Genomic DNA, 26,950 nt, shown 5'->3' on the forward strand with positions numbered 1-26,950 from the left:
TGGAAACAACCCTGGACTGGTCAGTGACTTAAAAGTTAAGGCTAACAAAATTCTGGCATAAACAGGCTGAAGTCCCTTACTAGGACTTTTCCTTTCCTTTTGAAAGTGAAAGTCACTCAGTTGTGTCTAACTCTTTGCGACCCCATGGACTATACAGTCGATGAAATTCTCCAGGCCAGAATACTGGAATGGGTAGCTGTTCCCTTCTCCAGGGGATCTTCCCAACCCAGAGATCGAACCCAGGTCTCCTGCATTGCAGGTGGATTCTTTACCAGCTGAGCCACAATGGAAGACCAAGCATACTTGGGCTTGGGAGTCAATAGCCTATCCCCTATCCAGTGGATTGTCCCAACCCAGGAATTGAAGTAGGGTGTCCTGCATTGCAGGCAGATTCTTTGCCAGCTATCAGGGAAGCCCTCCTTTAGCCTATCCTGACTAATAAAATGAAATTATTTTCATATATTATAATCTAACTCCTACTACATTTAGCAATTTGAGGATAACAAAAACCTGTAGCATGAAAAACATAACACTTTTTGGCTCCTAAATTAAACTATATTCCTATCAGCTTTGGAGAAGGCAGTAGCACCCCACTCCAGTACTCTTGCCTGGAAAATCCCATGGATGAAGGAGCCTGGTAGGCTGCAGTCCATGGGGTCGCTAAAGGTCAGACTCGACTGAGCGACTTCACTTTCACTTTTCACTTTCATGCATTGGAGAAGGAAATGGCAACCCACTCCAGTGTTCTTGCCTGGAGAATCTCAGGAATGGAGGAGCCTTGTGGGCTGCCATCTATGGGGTCACACAGAGTCGGACAGGACTGAAGCAACTTAGCAGCAGCAATAGCAGCCTATAAACTTTGTTACATTCTCAGAATAAGACATATTTATGATCTGAATTCTGTTTGGATTGGGGGCTGATGCTAATTTATCAGTTGTCATTGGGTAGTATAATAGAGCAGTTTAATGACACTATTAGTTATAGACTGGAAACACTGCTCTCCTTTCTTCTCTAGACCATGAAAGAAGCATCTTGGTTCTAGGTGGTGATATTTGCTACCCTGCACACATGCCAGGGGACAATGGGATGCTTGGGCTACTGACTTTTTAAATGATGATAAAGGTTGGTTGTTGAGGTTGAACATGGTGCTAATAAGCTGGGCACAGGCTCTCCAGCCTTTTTCAGCTTCAGTCCCTCACAGCTGGCATAGTTCTGGAAGCCAAATATGAAGCAGAGGTTCTCTTAACAATTGACAGTTCCAAACATGAAGAAGCTCCTAAAACACAGGGGTGGTGTGTTTGTTTTTTTTTTTTTAACCCCTATTCAGCAACCATTCCTTTTTTCTGACATCCCCTGATTGCTCCATAGAAAAGTATTGCTCCCATACAATGTGAAATCTAAGAGACACAGTGAAACCAAAGGCTGCCATTTTACTGAAGAAGCTAAGGGGGGGGGGGGGGTGTCCCTGAAGGCTCCTTCTACAAGATTCTACCTCTTATAGTCCTAGCCTAGTCAGAGGGGTAGAGAATGTGACCTTGGCCTGGCCCAATATGTGGCCACGTTGACTTGTCCACTCAATCTGAACCAATAGGACATAAAAAACCTGAATATTGACTCCTGAGGGGGGGATTTTTTTTTCTGTCTTTTTCACTGGATTTGAAGGCCTAGGAGGTTAGGTTTGAAACTATAGCAGCCAAACTGCTACCACAGGCTTGTCTAGAAACAGGGCTAATCAGAGGCTAAAGAATCAAAAGAAAGTAGGTCCTGGTGACATCACTTGACCTCCTTCAGCAAGTCATAACTGAAGCCAGAACTACCCCTGGAATTGCCAAGTTCCCTTTTTCAAGGCCCATGTGGTTCCTGTCCCAGGGACAGAGGTGAAGTGATCCAGTTGCTTTTCCCTCCACATGCAGTTGTAAGACTGTCCAGAGTGAAGAATAGTCACAGCCAGGCCTCGGACCAAGGCCTTGGACCTCTAGGCAGTCTCATCCAGCATCTCCTGCTGTTAACTCCAGGCAGGCCACCTCGCCTGTCTCTGTCTCTTCCCTATCAAAGGAATGTTCCTGCTTGTTCTAGACATTCATGTGGCCATGGTAGGGAAAGCAATGTGGAAGCAACCGATATGGAAAGTCTACAGTATTATTTTGCTATAATATTATAGTATTTGCTTTCCAAGAAATCTGAGAAGCTTTACCAAAAGAAGCAACTCTGGAGCCACACTTCTTTGTGTTTTTATTTTTCCTGTAGGGCTTAATTTCTTCCAAAATCGGAGAGTTTACAAGATCAGCTGCCTTTTATTTTTTCATTTGTATTTTTTGGGGCTGTGCCATACAGTGTGCAGATCTGAATTCCCCAACCAGGGACTGAACCTGTGCCCCTGGAGTGGAAGCTCGGAGGCCTAACTGCTGGACCACCAGGGATGCCCCTCAACTGCCTTTTAATTCAGTTAATTCAGTCACTTTGCAGTTCATTTTTTGCTTCATATTTAAGTGTTGTGGTGGTCAGACCACATTTCCGCTAAGAGTTCATGGCTTGTTTTCAGGAGAGAATGGCTAAAAGTTCAATATAACTGTATGCATTTGAGGTTTATGAGTAATTGAGATAAAATGTTCAGAAAGTGAAAACGCTGCCCTCCACTCAAAATTAAATGGAGTTGACACAGCTGGTTTGTTTGATTTCGGTTCAGTTCAGTCGCTCAGTCGTGTCCAACTCTTTGCGACCCCATGAATTGCAGCACGCCAGGCCTCCCTGTACATCATCAACTCCTGGAGTTCACTCAGACTCACGTCCATCGAGTCAGTGATGCCATCCAGCCATCTCATCCACTGTCGTCCCCTTCTCCTCCTGCCCCCAGTCCCTCCCAGCATCAGAGTCTTTTCCAATGAGTCAATTCTTCGCATGAGGTGGCCAAAGTACTGGAGTTTCATTTGGGGATGGGCAAATGGGGCTGTGCTAGATTTTATATTTCAGTTATCAGATTTCTCTAGAAAAACAAATGGATTTCTAAATGAATTTCCTGAGAAAATGACTAAGTGTGAGTAACACTAAAATAAGTTTCTTGTATATAGCAAAACGGATATTGAAGGGGAGAAAAGGCTCAGTGTGTCATAGTTCTTTGGAAATTGTTTTAGCATGGAAATGGGTACCATATAACATGCCATTTTGTCATTTGACAAAGTAGTTACTGGTTTCTGCCATCAAGAAAAAAGACAAAAAGGGATCTAAAGTAAGTAGAGCTAAAATCCCTATTCCCCAGTCCTTGTATTTTTATGAGGAAATCTTGGCTCCTGACAATGTCTGATCAGAGCTGCACAACTAAATCTGTTTTCCCATTTCGTAACTGTGGGCGATATAAAGGGTTTCAAGCAGAGGAATGACTTGCTCAGATGAACATACTGTTGTGTAAGGAATGGGTCATAGGGGAGCAAGCATGGTCAGAGTGGGCTGAGTCCTGAGTGTACGGCTGTGGTCCGGGTAAGAGAAGTGGTCTGGAGGGCAGTAGCAGTGAAGTAGAAATGAAGAAAGTGCTTTATTGGAGTAAAGATATCCTTTATGAGCAAAACAAAGATGACCTCGAACCAGTAAATGTTACTTACAATGATTTATTTTTAAGTATTGTGATCTCTTTAGTTACCTTTGCTGATAAACGTTCTAATTAAAAACTAACCCTGTTTTTTTAGGAGGAGGATCATGAGAGAACGTGGGCCTCACAAATGTGTGCCAAGAGACGATGATAAACAAAAGGTAAAGGCCAATGTAACGGAAAAATCCAACTGATAATGTGTTTACATCTTTGCTTGTGATACCTTGATTTGTACCCTCAAAGTTATCAATATCAGGAAGAATTCTAAATGCATTTGTTGAACCATTAAATTACTTATTTTTAGTCAAGTGATTACTGAAGAGCTCTAGAATTAGACAGCCTAGACAATCATGTGTTTCAAATGAAATCTTATTTCTTTTATGTCTTGAGTCTCCAACCAAGTAAAATTCCTTTATGCCTTCAGTTTTCTTCCCTTAAAGGTTATCTGCTGGTAAGGATTCTTCTGCATGTTGTTGTTGTTCAGTTGCTAAGTTGTGTCTGCTTCTTTCTGACCCCATGGACATGCATGCCAGGCTTCCTTGTCCATCACCAACTCCCAGAGTTTACTCAAACTCATGTCCATTGAGTCTGTGATGCCATCCAACCATCTCATCCTCTGTTGTCCCCTTCTCCTCCTCCCTTCAATCTTTCCCAGCATCAGTGTCTTTTCAAATGAGTCAGCTCTTTGCATCAGGTGGCCAAAGTATGGAGTTTCAGCTTCAGCATCAGTCCTTCCAATGAATATTCAGGACTGATTTCCTATAGGGTTGACTGATTGGATCTCCTTGCAGTCCAAGGGACTCTCAAGAGCCTTCTGCAACACCACAATTCAAAAGCATCAGTTCTTTGGTGCTCAGCCTTCCTTATGGTCCAACTCACACATCCATACATGATGACTAGAAAAGCCATAGCTTTGATTATACGGACATTTGTTGGCAAAGTGACATCTGCTTTTTAATCTGCTTTCTAGGTTTGTCATAGTTTCCTTGCAGTGAGCAAGTGTCTTTTAATTTTGTGGCTTCAGTCACCATCTGCAGTGATTTTGGAGCCCCCCAAAAATACAATCTGTCACTGCTTCTACTTTTTCCTGATCTGTTTGCCATGAGATGCTAGGACCAGATGTCATGATCTTCGTTTTTTGAATGTTGGGTTTTAAGCCGACTTTTTTACTGCATCTTTCACCCTTGTCAAGAGGCTCTTTAGTTCCTCTTCACTTTCTGCCATTAGAGTGGTATCGTCGGCATGTCTGAGGTTCCTTGTAACATAGTTGGATTGTTAACAGAGTGCCAATGAGCAGTGTGGCACACCAGCATCCGTGTAGATAAGGAACAAATAATAAAAAATATGTACTTCTGGCTGTTTGGTGGTTATAGATAAGCAAGTTGTCCTCCCCACAAGAGTCAGGATCACTTTTAGCTCTGGATCAGTTGTTAATGGCACTGGGAAAAGATAATATACCTATATTTTATCTCTCTGCCTTTTGAAGATATGACATTTCCAAAGGAAGGAAATAGATTCAGCTGGCTTCTGTAGGAAGGGTTGTCATTTCTTTTTCTTCTTTTATAATCCACAGAGCATATTTATTTTTATTAAGTGATTTGGTGAAGGCACAATGAATATCTTTATCCCATTTTTGTTTTATTTGTCGTTTAGTCAAATAGTCGTGTCTAACTCTTTGCAACCCCATGGACTGCAGCATGCCAGGCTTCCCTGTCCTGCACCAGTATATTTACACCAGCATTGAAAATGTGGAATGTATTTATATGTTCATTAGTTTTAAAAATTTAAACAGTTAATACTTGAAGTACCTAATCAGGAGTCCACTCCTGGGGGTGTTTAAATCAGCATCTGAAAATCTCTAAGTATAATGTTCTAGAGGGAGTTTCTGCAAACTATTCAAATATCCTTAGAGTTCGTAAATTAGAATAAGAAATGTTAGATATTTTTTCACTGGTGACATGAAAGATATTCAAGATACATAGATGGGCTGTGCTGGCACTTCCTTTCTTTCATGAACAAAGTATAAGAATTGGTACACATTTCTTGTGATCAGATTGATTCAAAGGTGTGTAATTATCAAGATTTCAAAAAGGAACTTCACACCCATTAGTAATCACTCCCCATCCCCTACTTCCTCCCACCCTTGGGAACCACTAGTGGACTCTGGATTTGCCTGCTCTGGTCATTTCAGATATACTAATGGCCTTTTCTATCTGACTATTTTTACTTTGCTTATTGTCAGAGTTCATCTATATTGTGGCACATATCAGAAAATCATTCCATTTTGGGTTTATTTCGAGGCTGTTTTGAATAAAGTTGCTATAAATATTCATATTCAAGTCTTCGTGTGGACTTGTGTTTTAATTTCTTTGGGGTAAATATCTAGAAGTGGAATTACTAGATCATATGTTAAATGTATGTTTAACTTTTGAAAAAAAAAAGGGGGGGGGAGCAAAACAAACTTACCCAACTGTTTTCTAAAGTACTTGTATAGTTTTACACGCCTATCAGCAAAGTATCAAAATTATTTCCAGTTAATCTACAATCTCACCTCCATTTGGTGTTACCAGTCTAGTGGGTACAAGATTGTCTCATTGTGGTTGTGAATTTCCCCAATGACTAATGATGTTGAGCATTTTTCTGTTTGTGTACTTTCGATTACTTAGATATCTTCTTTGGAGAAGTGTGTGTTCCAGTTAGTGCCATGTTTTTTACCAGTTGTTTAACACTGCTTTTCAAAGAGCAGAGGTTTCACATTTTAATGAAGTCAAATTTATTAGGTTTTTCTTTTTTAGTTAGGAATTTCTGTGTCCTGTCTAAGAAATATTTGCCCCAAGGTTGCAAAATTTATTTCCAACATCTTCTTCTAGAAGTTGTATAGTAAATTTTGAGTTATTTTGTTGTATGGTGTAAGGTAAAGGTCAAGTTTCTTACTTCTTTTTTTTTTTAATAGAGATATCCACTGGCTTCTAGAAAAACAGAGAGTCTGAAAGGAGCAAGGAGAAGTGTTTGCTTGACCTCCTGGGCGCCTATGTACATGGAGCCCACACTTGAAAAGAGCAGTAGTCTCAGGTAAGACAAAAGAAACATCTGAGAAGAGGTTCACAGTATATTGGTGCTGCTGAATCCAGCTAGTTTCAGCAAGGTACACAGTGAGAAGGGACACAGGGAGGGGGACGACTGCACCAGATTAAGGAATGTAAAGAGGGTAGGCTACTCACAGGGGCTATTATACTATTTGAAACTTACATGAAAATACTTAGCATTGAAAATGTGGAATGTATTTATATGTCTGTTAGTTTTAAAAATATAAACAGTTAATACTTGAAGTGCCTAATCAGGAGTCTACTCCTGGGGTGTTTAAATCAGCATCTGAAAATCCCTAAGTAGGAACTGATGCTCTAGAGGGGATTCCTGCAAACTATTCAAATATCCTTATAGAGTGTGTAAATTAGCATAACAAATGTAAGATACTTTTCACTGGTGACATAAAGGATATTTCAAGATCTGTAGATGGGCTGGCTTGAAAACTGTATTGGCACTTGCTCTCCTTCATGAACAGAGTATAAGAGTTGGTGCACATGTGTTGTAACCAGATGACCTCCTTGGATCTTGATTTTCTTCTCGGTAAAATGGGAAGAATTAAACCTATCTCCTAAGGGATGCAATATACCCAGCTCCAGGTCTGGTACTGAATGACTGTTCCACACTTGTATTTGTTTCTTTTCCTGTAACCATCTTCTTTACCATTATATTTTGATCTCTCAATTTTAGATCGCTTACATGTTCCCTTTTGTGTCCTCATCTCAACTCTCTTGCTAGACTCAGTCTTTACACATCACTAGTTTCTGGCCTCCCTTTGGAAATCCCAGGGCAAGTTTATCAAATCTTAGTGTACCTAATCACCTGGAATCCTGCTTTAAAATGCAGAGTCCAGGGATCTCCCTCAGAAGATTGTGGTTCTATAAAATCTGTCTGGGTGTGGTCCGGAAATCTGCTGAATCATCAAGTACCTTGAGCTGTACTGAATGATGCAGTCAAAGGCCACACTTAGAGAAACCTATGATCTGAAAAAAGCTTGCTCAGAAGCCCCAGATCTGCATTTCCTTCAAATTCAAACCTAGACAAAGACAGCAAACCTAGTTTTTCAGTCCCCCAGGAAAACTCAGACAAAGCTGACCCAGAAACCTGAAGCAAGCTCATCACTCAAGCTACTCATTTCTGCTCTTCTTGACAATGAAGAAATACCATTTTAGCCTATCCAAAGCGCATTTCTCCTTTCTCTGGCAACCCCTCGAATTTTCCTCACTCCTAGCTGAAACAAATGGTCCAAGCAAGGCTGATGCCCTTCTCCACTGTCCAACTAAAGTCAAATAAGGTCAGCCTTCAGGGCACTTTCTAGAACAAGGCAGAGGAATGCCCTTTCTTCCAGGACACTAAATCAATAGGGACCTAAGCCTGGAGGGGCAAGTCTTATATTAGGTGGAGAACCCACTGAAAATGAAACAGCTGTGGTGCTCTTATGACACCTTTAGGCCCCTGGAGTTGAATGAGATACTAATTCTTTTTACTTTGAACTGGAATTTCTCCTTACACCTGAGAGTTCTGACTAATACACAGAACCAACCCCCTGTCCCCCAAGTAAAGGCCTTCATGACACCCTGTCTTCTCACCCCTACCTTTCTGCACAAACAGATCCTCCGTTTCTGGGCTGTCCCAATAATTCCCCTGCACCTCCCTCTCCCCACAGAATGTTACCACCTTGTCCCAACTGAAATACTAAAGACTTGAGTGTCCCATGAGCTTGTAAGCAGGAGATCTTCCTCTTTGTGTAGGGACAAGTCTAACCTATACTCTTTCACCCTCTGAGGGGAGAGAATCCTTTTCTTTTTGATTCATATTATAGAGCTTAGTCTTCATTACAAATTTCCTGATAACTTAATTCACTTAAGACTTTGACACCTGTTTTACAGTCTTGCCTTCCACCTCTGCCATCATTCCACAAGGATGTCACCATTCCATTAATAGCCTGTAATCATAGTATATATAGCACTTACTCTGTACCAGTGGAGAAGGAAATGGCAACCTACTCCAGTATTCTTGCTTGGAAAATCCCATGGACAGAGGAGCCTGGCGGGCCACAGTCCATGGAGTTGCAAGGAGTTGGACACAACTTAGCAACTACACCCCCACCACGACTGTGTACCAGGCATGGTTCTAAGCACTTTACATGTATTTTAGCTCACCTGACTCTTCTAATAGCATGGGGCTATTATTGTATCCATTTTATAGATAAGGAAACTGAGGCAGAGAGATTGTTTAAACTTGTCTAGAGTTACCCAGCCACTAAATGGTAGAGTGGGAATGAGGACAGGGAATCTAATTGCAAAGTCCAGGCTGTTAATGCAGGTGCTAGACTCCCAGTTACCTGCTCCCTATAATTGTAGCATTCCCTGTATGCCCCTCTATATTGGTCCTGGACATTGGAAAGGTCCTTAAAGAGGTGTCAGCTGGGAGAGGTTTGGATAGTCAATGGATATCTGTACCTCTGTTTCCTACAGCTCAATTATTTATTGTCATCTAAGTAAATGTATCAACTAATAGGCCCAAAAGCAGAGCTATATGCTGGGCTGAAGACAGAGCAGCAGCAAGGCAGATTATGTAATGTGCTCTTGCTACTCTTTAAGGCCTCTTCTCTGCCCCACTGGTCCTTATTTTCTATGGGAAGTTCGCTGCATTCAGGCCAGCCTAGCCTCCCGCTGTGAGGGCTGTGCTTAGAATTTGTCCCTTGTCTATATGCTTACCTGTGGCCCTGTGTTCCTCAACCTTCTAGAAACTGCACAAGAGGATCAAAACCTCTGGTTTCCTTCCCTTCTCACTGAAAGAGCAGAAAGAAGGAAGCCAAGGGGCTGTTTCACCATCCCAGCTGATCACACCTAAACTTAGCTGCGTCCAGAGTGCTCCGTCTGAAAAAACCATGCTCTGCTTTCCTGCCCCAACATCATCCCACTCCTGTCCCGTCTCCCCACTTCCGCTCCCCTCTCCAGCTCAACAGATTGCCCATTTCCACTTCCAGCTGCCCTCCTGGCTTCACATGCTCACCTTCCACAATGCCCAGTCCTGCCAAACCCAGCCTGCCACAGGCAACCAGGTGTCAGCAGGAACAGCCTACTTCTCTGTACACACACACACACACACACACACACACACGCTGATGCCATTATAAACTCTTCAAGCGTGCCCACCCCCATGACACCAAGCACGACTAATGACTGCTCCCATCTTTAATTAATTATAACTATTTTTTGCGGAGAAGGCAATGGCACCCCACTGCAGTACTCTTGCCTGGAAAATCACATGGACGGAGGAGCCTGGTAGGCTGCAGTCCATGGGGTCGCTGAGTCGGACACGACTGAGCGACTTCACTTTCACTTTTCACTTTCGAGCATTGGCGAAGGAAATGGCAACCCACTCCAGTGTTCTTGCCTGGAGAATCCCAGGGACGCGGGAGCCTGGTAGCCTGCCGTCTATGGGGTCGCGCGGAGTCGGACACGACTGAAGCGACTTAGCAGCAGCAGCAACTATTTTTTGAGTGCCTACCATGTGTCAAGCACTCTCCTAATCACTTTAAAGGAATTTTATTTAATCCTCAAAACACCACCGCCAGGAATCAGGGACCATCCTGATTCTCATCTTACAGTAAGGAAATCGGAGGAACCGGGAGGTCACCTGCTCAGGGTCACAACTGTGTCACTTCCCCAGGACTTAACAACCAGCATCAACGCTACCGGGCAGAAGCCCGGTCGGTTCACAGTGGCACTAAACTGCTGTGTCATGATGCAACAGCAGGTTCCTGGGTGAAAGTGAAAGGACAGGAAGAAGGAACCAGGAGAACCGTCGCGGTACATTCCGGATAAGGAGGCGGCGAGGGCGAGTGGGGGCTCACACCGAGACACTTCCTGGTTATCGTTACTCAGCATTTTGTGGGGGTTCGCGAGACTGTGGGGCGGTGGTACAGCGGGTCTTTCCGAGAAACCATAAATGGCCTCTTCTCTGGGCGCGTCCGATTAAGGTCTGGCTGGCTCCTTCCCAGGTGACCCTCTAGATCAGGGAGTGGCCGCCGGCATGCGCCCTTTAAATCACCTGATGGCCCTCCCGCCTTCCCACTCGCAGGTGGGGTACAGGTGGACGATGCCGAAGGTTTCAAGCCCAGACGACTCCCAGGAGCTCCGCCCCTCGCCCGCGCTCGCGTCCGCCCGGCCCCTCCGGCCCCGCCCCTGCCAGCGGTCCCGGCCCCGCCCCCGCCAGCCGTCCCGCCCCCGCCAGCCGTCCCGCCCCGACCCGGCGGCTTCGGGAGGCGGGGCCTACCCCTGGCGCCGGCGCGGGCGCGGGAGGCCTGAGCGGGCGCGTCCCCGCCGCACGCACGCCGCGCGCGCCCGCCCGCCCCGCCCACCGTTACTATAAAGGGAAAGCGGGCTGCGAGCTGGCTAAGCTCCGTCCGGCGCCTCGCATCCGTTTCCATCGCTTGCACTGTCAGGTCGCTCTTCAGACCCCCAGCTGCCAAGATGGTGAAGCAGATTGAGAGCAAGGTACGCGTTCCGGGGCATGCCAGGGCGCAGCACGAAGCTCCGGGCAGCTGGGGTAGGCGGTGGGCCGAAGGTGGGCAGTCCACCCCTCTGCATCCCTCGGGGAAGAGGACGCGGCGGCTCGGCCTTGCACTGCGGGAAGCCCGGGCCTGGGCGCGCCCGGGACGGTGGAGCGTTCCCTGGAGGAAGGGAGGAGACGGACAGGCTTCCCTGTCCAGGTGACTTAGTGTGTCTGGAGGATGCACGCGCGCGGAGAGCGCCCGGGAGTCCTCCACTGCGCCCCCGCCACCCCTCTTCCCGGGAAGCCGCGATTGGGTAGAGGATGGAGGGAGGCTGCCTTAGGCCCCCCATCTTTATCCGGACACGGGCCTGGGCAAGGAGGTGGAGGGCTTCTTGAAGAAAGCCCGGGCTTGCTGGCCGCCACTCCTTCCTCGTGGAGCCGCGTGATCCACCCGCGCTTTTGGATGCAGTGAGCTCCCTGGGGAGCGGGTCTAGGCCGGAGACCCCCCCCCTCCCCCCGGCTGCCGGGGCGTAGAGGTGACGCGTGCTGCGGCCGCGTGAAAGGGGCGGTTCCGGGCTGGAGACACCCCCACCCCAACCCCTACGAGTCCGGCTTTAGTGGCCCAGGTGGCGGCAAGGAAGTGAAGTCCGGGCCGCGCCCTCGGGACTCCTCCTCCTGCGACGCAGGGGCGTGTTTCCGGCAGCGCTGGCTTCGGAATGACTCAGTCCCCAAGGCTGGGCCCGGGGGCCTCCACTGCCCTACCCATCTGGGATTCTTTCTCGGTCTGTGGGGTTCGCTGGAGCCCGGAGTCCCCTGGGTGCGGCCGCGCCCGGCCGTGTGCTCGACGGCGGTTGTGTCCTTTTAGGAATGCCCAAGGCAAAAAGTGTTGCATATATCGAGAGTTATTGCAAACTTAATACTCTCCTGCTCGGAGAATTCAGAGCCTGAGTGTCTGGTGTACTGTGCGCGCCCCCCGCCCCAAGAAATGGATGCTAATCCAGAGTCAGAAAAGTCAGTGGGAGAAAACTTCCCACCCCAGTAAAGCAGGGAATGGCGAGTGGAGTGCCCGAACTTGGTTCAGATCTGAGGTTGGCTTCGAGGAATGGAGGTTTCAGTGTTAATGGTTCCTTTTCTTCCTTTTACGATCAAGAAACATAAAGATCATTGTAGGAAATCTGGGAAGAGAGAGATCTGTTTTCCTAGAAGCAGCCACAGATAATTGACGTTTTTATTTGGGAGGTGTGTGTTTGTGGTCACATTTAGTCTGAACTCTTTCTGTGTAATTAGAAGATTTTGGAATCATTTCAATAACTGAAGACATTGCTGGACATTGTAGGCAGTTTTCCATGCTTCGATGAATGTTTCTGTTACGCTTTATACAGCGTTGAGGCTGCTTCCTCAGGTTAGGGTCAACATCGGTTGTGTATTTAGTTGTGAAGTCATGTCGACTCTTGTGACCCCATGGACTGTAGCTCGCTAGGCTTTTCTGTCCATGGGATTTCCTGGGCAAGAATACTGGAGTCGGTTGCCATTTGCTTCTCCAGGGGATCTTTCCAACCCAGGGATCAAACCCACATTTCCTCGTCTGGTTTCTTAACCATGAGCCACAGGAAAGCCTGGCGTCAGTATCTACTGAATGACTGGTAACAGTCTTGGGCGAGAGGGGGCGGAGGGGGGTGGGGTACGAGGGAGGGGAGTAAGGGGTGTTCCTCTGTAGAGGCTGGCGACTTCTTCAGTAGAATCTCTGAAACCCATGAAAGGAGTGAAAAATCTTTGGTCTAGCTGATGTGTCTCAGAATCCATACAACTACAAACCAAAAATGGATTGATTCCTGGAGCAGAGTCTTTTCAAAATTCAGTCTTTTCCTATTTTAGTTGCCATATTTAGTTTCCTATTTAGTTGTGGCACTTTCCTCCCCTCATTAATGGCAAGATGTACAAGGGTGACAGGAAGTTCATTACTCAGAAAAAGCACTGATCTGGGTTTGTAATCAATGGGTCTTCAAAACTATGATCTAGAGTCAATCAAAAGGTAAGCTGATTTGAATGTTTTCTTGTAACTCTTGAGTACACTTTCGATTTTCATTCTGATGGACTAAAATTGGTGCCATTGGTCATCCAAGACAGCTGAGGTTTTGGTAGTTCAGAACCACTGGGGTCTGTTTCAGATCCAAGTGGGATACCTAGACTATAAAAGTGAGGAAGAAGAAATCAACAGTTTGTTCCAAGAATGGCCACTGCCGTTTCTTGAACTCCTAATTTGAACACACGGGCACTTTCACTGAATGCTTTACAAACCACTCTGAGGCTTGTTGATTGCCTTTGGAATGGGTGTATTTAGGGAAAGAGATGCCAGAAGCTGCTCTTATTTATTTGCCCCAAATATGAGTGCATTGTTTTGTTTTCAGAACCTTTGTGTCAGTGATGGGGACCTTTATCAATGCTCACTGGTAGTTTCTGGAAGCTAGAAATTATGGTTTGCTTCTTAGTAAGATGCAAACTCAAGTGGCCAGAGAATAGAATTTGTCATGAAGTCTTACCTATACCTGGCTGTGTGACTCATGTTCAGTGAAGCCAAAATTTACTGCTGAAAGATATTCTAGATTGAAAGTAACCTCCCCAGTATTGACTGAAAGCCAACCATGTTCACAAAATCATGCATTCATCTGAGCGGACACTGTAATTCCTTATTTTCCTGTCTTACCTGGATCTTGCAGTAAAGAATGGCTGGTTTGACCTTAAAAAAATCACATTAGGGAAGGCTTTGAAGGAAATTCATCTGGAAAATATAGGTGATGGTTTGGAAACATAATCTCTCTACTTTTTACCCTGTGTGCCCCTACCTTGTCATACCCAAAGGTGGGGTGTGTTTCTTTGCGTGCAGGTTTGTACCTGCATAACTGCAAACAGAAACCATACCTACCGTCCCAGGGAAACACCATTTGTGAATTGTTTCCCTAAAACATGAGGTAGAAATTATAAATCTAGAGAACTAACTTCTGAGGAATTCACTTAAAAAAAAATTTTTAATGGTGCTTTATTTACTTTCCTTCTTTACTGGACCAGATCTGACCTGATTCTTAGCTTTCAAAGCAAGGGGGTGGTTGTGTTGGTTTTTGATTAAACCAATGTGACTGGCATCTTTTCCCTTGAAGAAAACTGAGACTTCAGATATAGATGTTTGTGTTTTGATTTCTCTTCATGGCCGTGGCTTTGGTCAGCAGCAGCTGACTAATTGTGGTTAAAAATGAGTCCCTTGTTAACTAGAATGTTACGTTGCTAGGGTTACAGTATCAACACCATTGGTAAATTATTCAGGGAGGTTGGTGGTGAGGAATTTCTTGATCATTCCTGCTGGTGGAATTCAACAAGCATTGCTTATGAAAAATAACAAAATTCCCTTCATGAACTAAAACTTTTTTAGTTGGTCAACGATGAAAGCAGAAATTAATGATAAGTCGAGAGTATGATCTGAATTCTGGAAACTGCATTAAAAAGAATATAAGGATATATGCTTAAAAGTCAACAGTAATTGGGTGTAAGGGTGTGGAGAAGTTATTTTCTTTTTTTTTTTTCTTTTTTGAGCTTTTGAATGTTCTAACATAGGTAAAATTAGCTTAATCAAGAAGTTTTGATTTTGAAAGCAACTTGTGTTGTAGTTGCAAAATTCTGTGCATTTGTGGCATTCAGTTGAAGAGTGACTCCTTGCATCAATCAATAAGCATTTAATGAATGTCTACTATATACCTAGATTTGATGTGGAAGCAGTTTTAATACAAATGTCTTTATTTTCATTTACTTAGTTTGGATGTGGATTAACCAAATAATATTTTGTATTTGTGAAGACATGAATATTGATACACTGTATACATCATACTTGTTTCATTCTTAGCAAGTAACACTACACACCACAGTAGGATTTCTTCAGTTTATTTGCTTGGTTTTCATTTTTTAAATTAAAAAACAGGCCCTGAAAATAGGATGTCCAGATTGTGCTTTGTGTCACGTTTTATCAAGGCTTTTGGAAATAAATGTAATTTAACATCAGCTTTCCTCTTTCCCTCCTCAGTATGCTTTTCAGGAAGCCTTGAACAGTGCAGGAGAGAAACTGGTAGTAGTCGACTTCTCAGCCACGTGGTGTGGGCCTTGCAAAATGATCAAGCCTTTCTTTCATGTAAGTATGAGCCAGCTTCTGCTTTTGTAAGCTGTTTGGGGTTGGTGGTCACAACACGAGGAAAGAGGTTTTAATTTTGGATCTTTCATCTAAAGTCATAGCATAACAACTTAATTTAGAACTTAAGTTTGATACATACAGCCCATGGAAGACAACTTTCAAAACTTAATTTGGTTGTCTAAGTGATTTTGTTTTTCTTCAAGTTGAAACATGGGCCCTACTTGAAGTTCAGGAATCAAAATCAGTGTTCTAAAATTATTTTATACTAAGAAGAATTTGATTCAGAGAAAATGTCCTTTATGCTTAGCTGTCCCTAGTCTAAATATCTGCATCTTTAGTCCCTACTTTTAAGTTTCCCTTTAAGAAGCTTAAGTGTGTTGACTGCCACTACCCAGTGGTAAATCTTTGTGGATTTTTTTTTTTTAATTCTCCAGTCTCTCTCTGAAAAGTATTCCAACGTGGTGTTCCTCGAAGTAGATGTGGATGACTGTCAGGTATGTGGCTAGAAATCTGGAATAATGCTGAACTTTTTGCCTTGCCCTTGTTCTCTGAATTGCACAGTGCTTGTTCTCATAAATAAGAAAAACACTACAACTACCACCCTAGCTAAAAAGTTTATTTCAGAAGAACAGGTACTTGCGCCAATTTTAAGCTTAATTTTAGCTGTCAGGAGCTATGTATATCACATCCTAAAACAAAATCATTGAGGCATCTATTTCCTGACTTTACTAGTCCTCTTTCTAAAAGCCTACATAGTCTACCTAACAATCCAAGATGCTCAGCAAATAGAATTGAAAAGACCAAACAAACACCAGGGTACATTGATAGAGAGCTGAGGAAAGAAATATGCTTAGCACTTTAGGTCAGGCAGACTGTTCTGTGCACATTGTTGCTCAGTCGTGTCTGACTCATTGCGACCCCGTGGACTGCAGCACTCCAGACCTCCCTGTCCTTCACTGCCTCTCAGAGCATAGCAAGTATGAATTCATTTAATCCTTGGTCCTGCCATATCGCCCATTTTACAGATGGGAAAACAAACAGGTTGGCCATAGAGTTACAGTAAGTAGCAGAGCTGGGATTTAAATGTGTGTGGGCAGGTTCACCTAACCTCAGAGGGAGGAGAGTGGGTTACGTACAAAGTGGCAACAAGGGTGCTAGACCTGGGTTCCAGTCCTGGCCCAGTGACTTCTGCTTTAGGCTCATCCTTGTCGCCTCTGAGCTTTGATTCCATTGTCTGTGACCAGATCTTAATACCTGCCCTACCAGCTTTGTAAGGTTGCTTATTCACTGAGCAAACATGGAAATTCTAAAGATCCAGAAGGGTCTATAAAAAGGGGGATGTGGCAGTACTTCCTAAGCCTGTGGGCTCCACCCTGCAGTGCATTGCTTATTCCCAGCACATTTCTCATCTCTTGCCAGACAAACTCCTGGACGTAAACTTCACATCCTTTCCAGGAATTCTCTAGTTACTGCCTTCTATGCCCAGATTGGGTTAGTTCCCTTCCTCTGTGTTCCCCTGATGTGTTCTGCCCTTTTTCTTGGATTGAATGTTGTGGGATAGGAGGATCATGGCCCGTGTTAGCTGTGTGTGCTTGGTAAAGCTCTGTTCTGTGCCTCAGGCTGAGCCTCTGTAAAATCACATTGATGCAGCGTCATAAGGCAGTTGTCAGTATCTTATAAGACCTGTGCGTGTTCAGAATGGTCCCTGGTACATGATAAGCTCTCAGTGAGCTTAGCTGTGACTATTCTGATCTTTGTTTCTGTCCTTCATTATGGTCTGTCAGTTTTTTTGAATCCGAGACCTTGTCTTACCTCTGTTTCCCCTTTATGTAGCACACCTGTCAGGCTATAGCAGGTATAGAATGAATGAATTTATATGGTTGTCAAGTACAGTTATTCTGTGTGTCCTGGGTTTTTTAAGTAAGAGCAGACAGTACGTGTGAAAAAAATCTTGCTCCTTGTTTTAACCTTTTTTTTTTTTTTCCTCTTAATCTGGTCACTTTAGCCAGGTACAAATGGCACCTGGAAGGGACTAGAGAAACTGGTTCTAATCCTATCAGACATCAAGTGAATACATTTTTATTTGGAAGTACTAACACATACTAGATGCTGCACTAAGCCCTCTACCTGTATTAGGTCATTTCATCCAGCTAGTAACCAGGAGGAGTGTTTTTATCAGCACCCCCACTGCACAGGTGATGAGACTGCAGCACAGAAGGAAGAATGGTCAGAGGCAGAGCCTGGGGATTTGGCCCCTGTAGTATTGTGCCAGGCCCTGGGCAGATGCTCTTTGCCTCAGTCCAGAGCCTCTGGGAAGTAGGTGTGTGGAGCAGGCCAAGATGTCCGTATGACAGTCCCTCCTTTAGGCCTGGTTGGCATCCTCATCGTCACCCTGAAAGTGTCTAGACCTTAAAATGACCCTCTCATAAGCTGACCTTGCGCTTTGAGTAACATGTAGTTTTTTGTTCATACTCTTTAGTGACTACTATTCTACCATCTAAATAGCCTTATCAATCTTCTGCAGCATTAAAAACTGAATCCCAGAACTCTTAGGTTGTCCGATACACATAGTAACAGTCTGTCTGTTCCTACACACCTGGTCAGTCAGCAGAATTAGCAAGGGAAGTAATGCAAACAAAAAGCAATTCATTGTCATGCCACGAATTATTCCCCGTGGAATTTACAGATTCCAGGAGTGGATCCTCTGGTTGCTTTGGAACACTGTAGATAAAACCGTCTTCTCATTTTGGCTTGTAAAGAATGCAGATGAAGGATAACAGGGATATCATCATTTTGAACATTAGATCATATCATAGATGGAATGTTTTAGGAATGAATATTTTTTTACATTTTTTTATGCAGATAATTGCTGCCCATAAACTCCAAACCCAGGGCACTTAATGTTCATAGGATTTGGGGAAATAGCACCTAGTTTTAATAGAATAATCTCTAAACACTTGAGCTGGAGGAGATTATCTTTCAGGTGTAATAAATCAAATGGACAGTCAGAGGCATGGACGTAGAATGTGGTATACATACAGAACAACTCTGTATGCATAGCAAAGTGTGAAAACTACTTTTGCAAATCATAGACTGATCTTATTTCCTTAAGAGTAGACTCTACTCCCAGCTCTACAGAGTATGATACTTGTAAGTTAAAAGAAACAAAGTAACTTAGGATGTGTCTCCATTTGGATTAGAATAGCCAGGAGTGAGTTGATAAAAGGTGACAAGAGCAGGTTTAAAGGTACTTTGGTCCTCCGTGCTCAGTTGCTTAGTAGTGTCCAACTCTTTGTGGCCCCATGGACTGTAGACCAGCAGGTTCCACCGTCTTGGGATTTTCCAGGCAGGAATACTCGAGTAGGTAACCCACCTCTCTGGTCTCCTGCATTGGCAGACAGATTGTTTACCACTACACCATGTGGGACAAAATGCTAAGCTAGAAAGCACCAAAAAGAAATTTAAGGTAAAATGTAGCCTTGTTACATTTAGTACATGTGTGCTTAGTCATGCCCAACTCTTTGGTAACCCTATGGACTGCATCTTGCCAGGCTCCTCTGTCCATGGGATTCTCTAGGCAAGAATACTGGAGTGGGTTGCCATTTTTCCTCCAGGGGATCTTCCCAACCCCGGGACTGAACCTGCAGCTCTTGCATTGACAGGCAGATTCTTTACTATTGAGCCACCTGGGAAGCCCTGTTATACTTGACTAGTAAAAAGTAATAAAAAGCTCAGATTGGCTAAACCTATGGTGATGCAGAACAGATCAGGGGTGGGGTGGGGTGGGATACGGTTTGACCATAAAGGAGCCACTGAGGAGGTTTTAGGGGAATGAGGGAAGGGTTGTGTATCCTGATTATGCTGTGAATACACAAATTCCAGATTGTTTTTTTTTTTCTTTTAATGGCAGGAAGTTGGGGTGCCATTAGGGATTGGCTCGCTTTCTGTTTTTAAATGAGGGAAGTGATCAACTCAGGATTGAGGATATTTTTAAAACCTCAACAGTAACTCCTTAATTTTAAAGTGTCTGTGTCTTTTCAAATCCCCACAGGAATGGGCAAATTAGTGCATAGAACAAGTAATAGAAAACAAAAAAAGTAAAACATTCACAGAGGTAATAGAGATTAAATATTAGCTACAGACTACTAACCTTTTGGGGCTTCTCTGGTGGCTCAGTGGTAAAGAATCTGCCTGCCAGTGCAGGAGATGCAACTTGGTCCCTGGGTTAGGAAGATCCCCTGGAAAAGAAATGGCAACCCATTCCAATAGTCTTGCCTGGAGGAACCCATGGACAGAGGAGCCTGGTGTGATACAGTCCATGGGGTTGCAAAGAGTCAGACACAACTTAGCAAGTAAACAACAATCTTAACTGAGGTCATTAAAAATCCAGTAAACCCCATGCTGTCAATGATTGGAGTAGGGAAGGGCTGATGGATCTAACTACATGAAAAGTCAAACTGGATGTCAAAAATCATGATACATACTGATAAATTGATACATTCGAATTGCAAAGTAGTTTAACCATGTGTATCTAGGGGCTTTAAAATGAATATTCTCATTCCCTTAGCAGCTCTTTGAGGGATGGGGATTGAAGAACAACGTAATATCACTTTCATACCCAGTGAGAGAATTCTTTATGCTTTAACTAAAAAATTTATCATGTAGAGACTTAGACTGCAATTTTAAGACATAAAACGTAGGAACATGATTAAAACACTTGGAAGCTTTCTCAAAAGCATTAGTGTTTTCATGACTTAGCTTATTTTAAGTTAGGCAGTTGTACCAGTGCAGGAGTGCCAGGCTCTGACTGGGTGAGGTATCCAGAATCTGAGAACAGGAATGAGACTATCATTTCCATTGATTGGGACCCTGTGTTTTCTGCTCATAAAGCTTTGGGAGTAGCTTTCTCACCTGAAAGTTGTGATCAGTGTCCAAGCCCTACTGTCTTTGGATGTAGAATATCTTTTTTGGTAGCTTCCAGTCTTTCTTGATGGTTATGTTCAGCAGCTAGTTGTGACTCTGATGTGCTCAGGAGAGGAGGCGAGCTCGAGATCCTTCTGCTCCATCTTCCTTATCTCCACATCCTGTTGTCTTGCATGCTGTCGTGGGTGATGAAGGTCAGCTGTACCACCTGTATGTTTCTCTGATTAGAAGTCGGGGAGAGGCTGGCTCACCATTTCGACCCCATTGCCCTTCTAACACCCACCTCTTCTGAGGCTTCTGCCAACTGCTTGCATGAAAGATGATACCCACCTGGCGACTTAAGAGTGAGGGAACTCCAGTAAGCAGCTGCTTTTCCAGTGCTGGGAGGAGCCAGCCAGTGTTCCCAAATATTCAAGCAGTTCAGAGATTTTGTTTTAAAGCACTTACATGAACCAAGCAACCTCTCTGGACCAGATTCATCCCATAGACAACCATTTTTTAATCTTTTAGCTAAACCAGTCCCCCTGCCCTTCTAATCTTCAGGTCTCCTGGTTCATGCCTGCTGAGTTGCGCAGTCATGTCTAATTCTATGTGACCCTATGGGCTGTAGCCTGCCAGGCTCCTCTGTCCGTGGGATTCTCCAGGCAAGAATACTGGAGTGGGTTGCCATGTCCTCCTCCAGGGGACCTTCCGAATCCAGGGCACAAACCCACGTCGCTTGTGTCTCCCGCATTGACAGGTGCATTCTTTACCACTAGCACCATCTGGGAAGCCTGGTCTCCTGATTACTCCCCCTCAAGGTCCTGAACCCTGACATGTGCAGCTCACTATCTTCCTGGTCAACTCTCCACCCCAGTTTTTCATCCTGAATTACTGGAATTGGTACAATTAAAATGTTACGATCGTCATTATGGTTTTAAACAAATGTTCTTGCTAGTGTCCATGTAACTCTTGCTTTCAGTGAGTGTTTGGTGCCTGGAATGTACCGGCATTCCGTACATTACTAGCCATTTTATTGCAGCCTTACTGCCCTGTGCTGCTTGGTGTGCAGTGTTTAAAGAAAAAGTAAAGGTTATCAGGAAAAGAACCGCAGTTGTCTGCCACCCTTCCTGCCCAAACTAGCAACAGTACACATGCAATTTCATGAAGATTTAAACCACACTTTTCTTTCAGTCTCAGGGGAAGAGGTGAAGTGAGGCTGCTTCCGTTGACTGGTGGCTCAATCTCGGGCCTGCTCTGTTTTTAACTCCTGTGTTCCTCATTGCCAGACCCCTGACTAGAAGACACCACGGTGTTTGTACCAACCTTGCTTTCCTGTGAAAGTTCTTTGGTTTCTGCGATCTGCTTCTCAGGGTTCTTTCTGCCTCGTTGGTTGCTGTTCTTCACAGCTTTTGCTGACCACGCAGTTAGTTAAGAGTGCATGGTTCTTTCTGCATTTCTCTCCCTGCCCTCTCTGAGTGCTGAGCTGATGTTTTGAATCCCTAATGGACCTGTTCACTTGAAACTCTTGTCCAAAACATTTTCATGCAATCTTCCCCCAAAACCTGGTGTGAAGAAGGTGTGGAAAGTGAGGGGTGGTAAAAGCAGAAAAGTCTGTGTGAAGCTGTCCTGTAGGTTACCGTGACTTTCCTCTTGAACACGTCCTTTGTAAACAAGTTGTCCCTCTCGCTAACTCTGAACTTTAGCCTATGATCATCATCTACATACTTCACTTCAAGAAAACAGAATAATTCTGTTAAACTAAGTCACTGTATAGTATCTGAGGCTAGTATCTCTCAAAGATGAGAGTACATATTTTAAAATTTTAATTGAGAATAGAACCAACTTGGCTTTTGTGCCACTGTATCATTGTATAGGCATGTAAACATTGACACAAAGCCCTAATGTTGAGTTCTGGGTATGTAACAGGAAAAAGAATCTGGTTTTAGATCACGGTGTCAGCGCTCAATACTCAGTCTTGTTTTTATCTTCTTGCTATACCTCTCTTCCCCTCAGGATGTTGCTGCAGAGTGTGAGGTCAAATGCATGCCAACCTTCCAGTTTTTTAAAAAAGGACAGAAGGTAGGTACACCTGACCTTGAAAACCAGCTGGGTAACAGGCTAGCCTGGCATATAAACAAACAAGCGACTTACCTTTCACATGGGAAGCACATCCCCATTTTTTCCTTTTAAGAATATTTAAATGTGTCATTCTTCATTAAGTACATAATGAGACACCTCATTATTGATTAATCTCTGTTAAGTCACAGGGATTTGCTGATTAATCCCTGTGATTGGTACTTCATATTTATATCACAATGCATTTATCTTTGTTCAGAGGTATTTGTGTAGAAAAATTGAGCCTTGACTTTTTGTTGTTGTTGAACTTGAGTGTTATCCATGGATGTACATTTTAAATAAGTATATACTTCCTGTCTACCCATTCTGTAGTCGTATCTGATACACAAAAGAGGGATGCAGTGCTACATCTAATAGCCATTCAATATTCTCTCAACAGGTGAGTGAATTTTCTGGAGCTAATAAGGAAAAACTTGAAGCCACCATTAATGAATTAATCTAATCATGTTTTCTGAAGACATGACCAGCCATTGGCTGTTTAAACTTGTAATTTTCTTTTTATTTACACAAAGGAAAGATCAAGTATGAAGATTATATACCTTACTGCCATCTGATAAGTGACAATAAAATATTAACTCTACACTTTTTAAACCTGTCTCATGTCTACCTAGTTTTCAAAATAAATGAACACCGGCCATTGGATGGTATTTAACATCCTAGTTACTTCCATATGTTCTTGATTCTTTTTTGGTAAACTTGTAGGCCACTGGTTTGAGGGGTTTTTTGTGTATATTTCTAGAAAAATCTTACTGGGGGCAATGCACAGATAACAATAGTATGTTAAAATTCTGTTTTTTGGGGTTTTTTAAATTTATGCACAAAGTATTTTATATCTCCTGTGTTCTCTGAATGATCCTTATGACCAAAATTGATGTCTGCCCATGAAGGAATTGTTTATCTCTGATTTGAGATTTCCTGTCTCAGGTTACAATGAGCTGCCAACTTTGGTAACAGAGTCCTATTACCAGTTAGGAATTTTTCATAGGTGGTTCACAATGGAGCTCCTTGTGAGCAAACATTACAGTGGGAATTTTGATTCTAAGTAAGAAACTGGTTTTATAGGCCAGATAGAAGTTCCAACCTAAGTGGCAAAGAGTGTGGAAGTTACTGTTTATTTCATTCAAAGAATACTTGTTTCTTTGTTCTAGACACAGCAAAAGGCTGAGGAATGCTTGCAGAAACAGTTTTTAAATGTGTATAGTAAAAAAAATCATAGAATTAAATCATGTGCTTCTTACCATCCTTATAATTTAATCTTTCAACAATCCTATGAACTAGGCACTATACTCCCTCCCCATTTCCCAGTGAGGAAACGAGCAAAGAGGCTGAACAGGAGCACCACCCTAGTCAGTGGCTGATCAGAGGTCGAAACCAAATAAGTCTAGAGGACAAATGCTCAACTATTACCCTGCCACCCTGTACATTCTAGAAGGCAGACGAATGACTGATAGACTGGTATGTACTATGCGTGCATGCTAAGTCATTTCAGTTGTGTCTCTGCGATGCTATGGACTGCAACCTGCCAGGCTCCTCTCACCATGGAATACTCCAGACAAGAATACTGGAGTGGGTTGCCATGTCCTCCAGGGGATCTTCCTGACCCTAGGATCAAACCTGCGTCTCCTGCATTGGCAGGTGGGTTCTTTATCACTAGCACCACCTGGGAAACCTCATATACTATGAGGCCAAAACAAATGGGCATAGACAGTGGAGAGGTGAGAGAGAAAGTGACTCAATATTTAGGAAAAGACAATCCAAGGACTCCTACAAGCAGGATTCCAAGGTAAAGAACCAGATTTTTGGGTTGAACAAATGGGTGGTTGGGGTGCCAGGTAATGAGTAAGGTGGGGATTGGAGGAGGCAGGTCAGGTTCTCTTGGGACATGTTACAACATGCTTTTGTGGTGTACCATTTAAGATGAATGATCTCATGCAGACTGCTAGGTACTAGTCTGGACTAGAATAGGAATTTGAAAGACATAATGTAGATGGCTAAGAACAGATGTATGGGAACATCCAGGATAGAGCATCCAGAGTAGAAAAGGCTTAAAACATCTTGATGAGCTCTCAACATTTAGAGCAAGTAGAGTGGGAACCAACAAAAGACATAAAGGAAGCCAGAGGGAAAGGAGGAAACAAGAGGGTTGTGGTTTTTTTTTAACCCCCAAAGCAAAAAAAAAAAAAATTTCAAAAAGGAAGGTGTGTTAACTATCAAGTGCTGCTGTGAGCCTAAATGCAGAGTGTGACAATTCTTATGGAGGAACAGGGATGGGAGCCAGGGTGGTGAGACCTGGAGAGTGAGTGAGCAGAAGTGACTCTTAATAGCCATCCTAGCCAAGTAAGGAAAATGCCCAAGGATGATTGTTGCAGCAGTGTCGTTTACAGCAGCATGAAATTGGATCCCTGTCAGTACAGAAATTGTTAACTCCAATATGATAAATCCTTTCTAGGTAATAGAGGATGTGAAATAAAGTCCATGTTTATGGCAAGGCAAGTAGAATTTAAACATAACAATTCTCAGACCTTTGGCCTGCCCTCCCCTCTCTGCATCATGCATTGGCCAAATCTCCCCCATCCATAGGGATACCTGCTCAACTGTAAAGAGCAACATTCTAGCATCAATTAGACAACTCCTTAAAAGATAACATTCCTTCTTAGCTTGTAAAGAGTCACATGACCCAACACTTATGGGTTGTATGGTACTTAAATCTGAATTATGTAAACTATCAATAATCGTTTAATATAACCTCTTCAATAAGTGAAGCTAGGAAAACAACGGCTACCTGTAAAAGCATATTAGAACACTTGCTAACACCACATAAAAAATAAACTCAAAGTGGATTAAAGACCTAAGTGTAAAGCCAGAAACTAAAAACTCTTAAAGGAAAACATAGGCAAACACTGACATAAATCACGGCAATATTCTCTTTGATCTACCTCCTAGAGTAGTGGAAGTAAAAACAAGCAGGACCTAACTAAAAAAACTTTTGCACAGCAAAGGAGACTGTAAGCAAGATGAAAAGAATGGGAGAAAATGGGAGAAAACAATTGCAAATAAAACAACTGACAAAGGATAATCTCCAAAATACACAAGCAGCTCACGCAGCTCAATACCAGAAAAACAACCCAGTCAAAAAAGGGGCAGAAGACCTAACAGACGGTTCTCCAAAGAAGACATACCAGTGGCCAACCGACACAAAGAGATGCTCAATACCACTATATTAGAGAAATGCAAATCAAAACTACAATGACATATCTCCTCACACTGGTCAGAATAGCCATGATTTAAAAATCTACAAACAATAATGGTGGAGAGGGTGTGGAGAAAAGGAAACACTCCTGCACTGTTGGTGGGAATGAGTGATTGATACAGTATGGAGATTCCTTTAAAAACTAGGAATAAAACTACCTTATGACCCAGCAATCCCACTACTGGGTACATACACTGAGAAAGACACATGCACTTCAGTGTTCATACAGCACAAGTTACAATAGCTCAGACATAGAAGCAACCTAGATGTCCATTGATAGGTGAATGGATAAAGAAGTTATATAAAATGGAATGGTACTCAGCCATAAAAAAGTCAGTGAGGTGGATAAACTTAGAGCCTGTTACACAGAGTGAAGCAAGTCAGAGAGAGGAAAAAAACATTTTCTATATTAACGCAGCTTCCCTGGTGGCTCTGACGGTAAAGAGGCTGCCTCCAATGCAGGAGACCTGGGTTGGGAAGAACCACTGGAGAAGGCCATGGCAACCCACTCCAGGATTCTTGATTGCAGAGTTCCATGGACACAGGAGCCCAGTGGGTTACAGTCCGTGGCGTTGCAAAGAGTGCACACAGCTGAGTGCACTCACTTCACTTCATGGACTCTAGAAAAAATGGTATTAATAAACCCATCTGCAGGGTGAGAATAGAGACACAGACAGAGAACAGACTGGATACAGTGAGAGAAGGAGAGGATGGGACAAATTGAGAGCATAGCACTGACATGTAGACACTGCCACATGTGAGAGAGAGAGCTAATGGGAAGCTGCTGAATAACACAGGGAGCGCAACTCGGTGCTCTGACAACCGAGAGGGGTGGGATGGGGTGGGGGAGGGGGTCGTGTGTGCTTGTGGCTGGCTCCAGTTGTATGGCAGAAGCCAATGCAATATTATGAGGCAATAATCCTCCAATTAAAAATAAAATTTAAAAAATATGATATGGAGGTTGAACAACACACTTCTGAATAACCAACAAATCACAGAAGAAATCAAAAAAGAAATCAAAATATGCATAGAAACTAAATGAAAATGAAAACACAACAACCCAAAACCTGTGGGACACTATAAAGAAAGTGCTAAGAGGAAAGTTCATAGCAATACAGGCATACCTCAAGAAACAAGAAAAAAGTCAAAAAATAACCTAACTCTACACCTAAAGCAACTAGAAAAGGAAGAATTGGAGAACCCCAGAGTTAGTAGAAGGAAAGAAATTTTTAAAATTAGGGCAGAAATAAATGCAAAAGAAACAAAAGAGACCATAGCAAAAATCAACAAAGCCAAAAGCTGGTTCTTTGAAAGG

General features: G+C 43.3%; 1 protein-coding gene and 2 long non-coding RNA genes across 5 annotated transcripts in view; 2 read left to right on the forward strand and 1 right to left on the reverse strand.

Annotated features, from left to right (window-relative positions):
- Positions 1-3,404: 3,404 nt before the first annotated feature.
- LOC121818529 (uncharacterized) lies at positions 3,405-6,702 on the forward strand. Its single transcript, XR_006058498.2, has 3 exons — positions 3,405-3,474; positions 3,681-3,744; positions 6,537-6,702. It is a non-coding gene; the product is annotated as an uncharacterized LOC121818529 (long non-coding RNA).
- Positions 6,703-11,072: 4,370 nt separating this feature from the next.
- TXN (thioredoxin) lies at positions 11,073-22,976 on the forward strand. 2 transcript variants are annotated; one of them, NM_001009421.1, is given in 5 exon segments: positions 11,088-11,172; positions 15,240-15,344; positions 15,779-15,838; positions 22,263-22,328; positions 22,765-22,973. In NM_001009421.1, coding segments are annotated over 5 exon segments (318 nt in total). In that variant the 5' UTR covers positions 11,088-11,148; the 3' UTR covers positions 22,828-22,973.
- Positions 15,776-26,950, reverse strand: part of LOC121818591 (uncharacterized) — a 60,092-nt gene continuing 48,917 nt past the window's right edge. For both annotated transcript variants that reach the window (XR_006058567.2, XR_006058568.2), the window contains 3 exons: positions 20,256-20,475; positions 19,495-19,582; positions 15,776-18,729 (listed from right to left, as the gene is read on the reverse strand). This is a non-coding gene — a long non-coding RNA (uncharacterized LOC121818591). The remainder of the gene's footprint in view (positions 18,730-19,494; positions 19,583-20,255; positions 20,476-26,950) is intronic.

Source organism: Ovis aries, chromosome 2, assembly GCF_016772045.2.
Source record: "Ovis aries strain OAR_USU_Benz2616 breed Rambouillet chromosome 2, ARS-UI_Ramb_v3.0, whole genome shotgun sequence".
NCBI lineage: Eukaryota > Metazoa > Chordata > Mammalia > Artiodactyla > Bovidae > Ovis > Ovis aries.

What these genes read in the sequence shown, in the direction of transcription:
- TXN (XM_060408799.1), top strand. Translation starts at nt 11,149, where the DNA reads ATGGTGAAGCAGATTGAGAGCAAG. An exon ending in TGATCAAGCCTTTCTTTCAT is followed by an intron (nt 15,345 to 15,778) that starts GTAAGTATGAGC and finishes TTAATTCTCCAG; the next exon opens with TCTCTCTCTGAAAAGTATTC. An exon ending in TAGATGTGGATGACTGTCAG is followed by an intron (nt 15,839 to 22,262) that starts GTATGTGGCTAG and finishes TCTTCCCCTCAG; the next exon opens with GATGTTGCTGCAGAGTGTGA.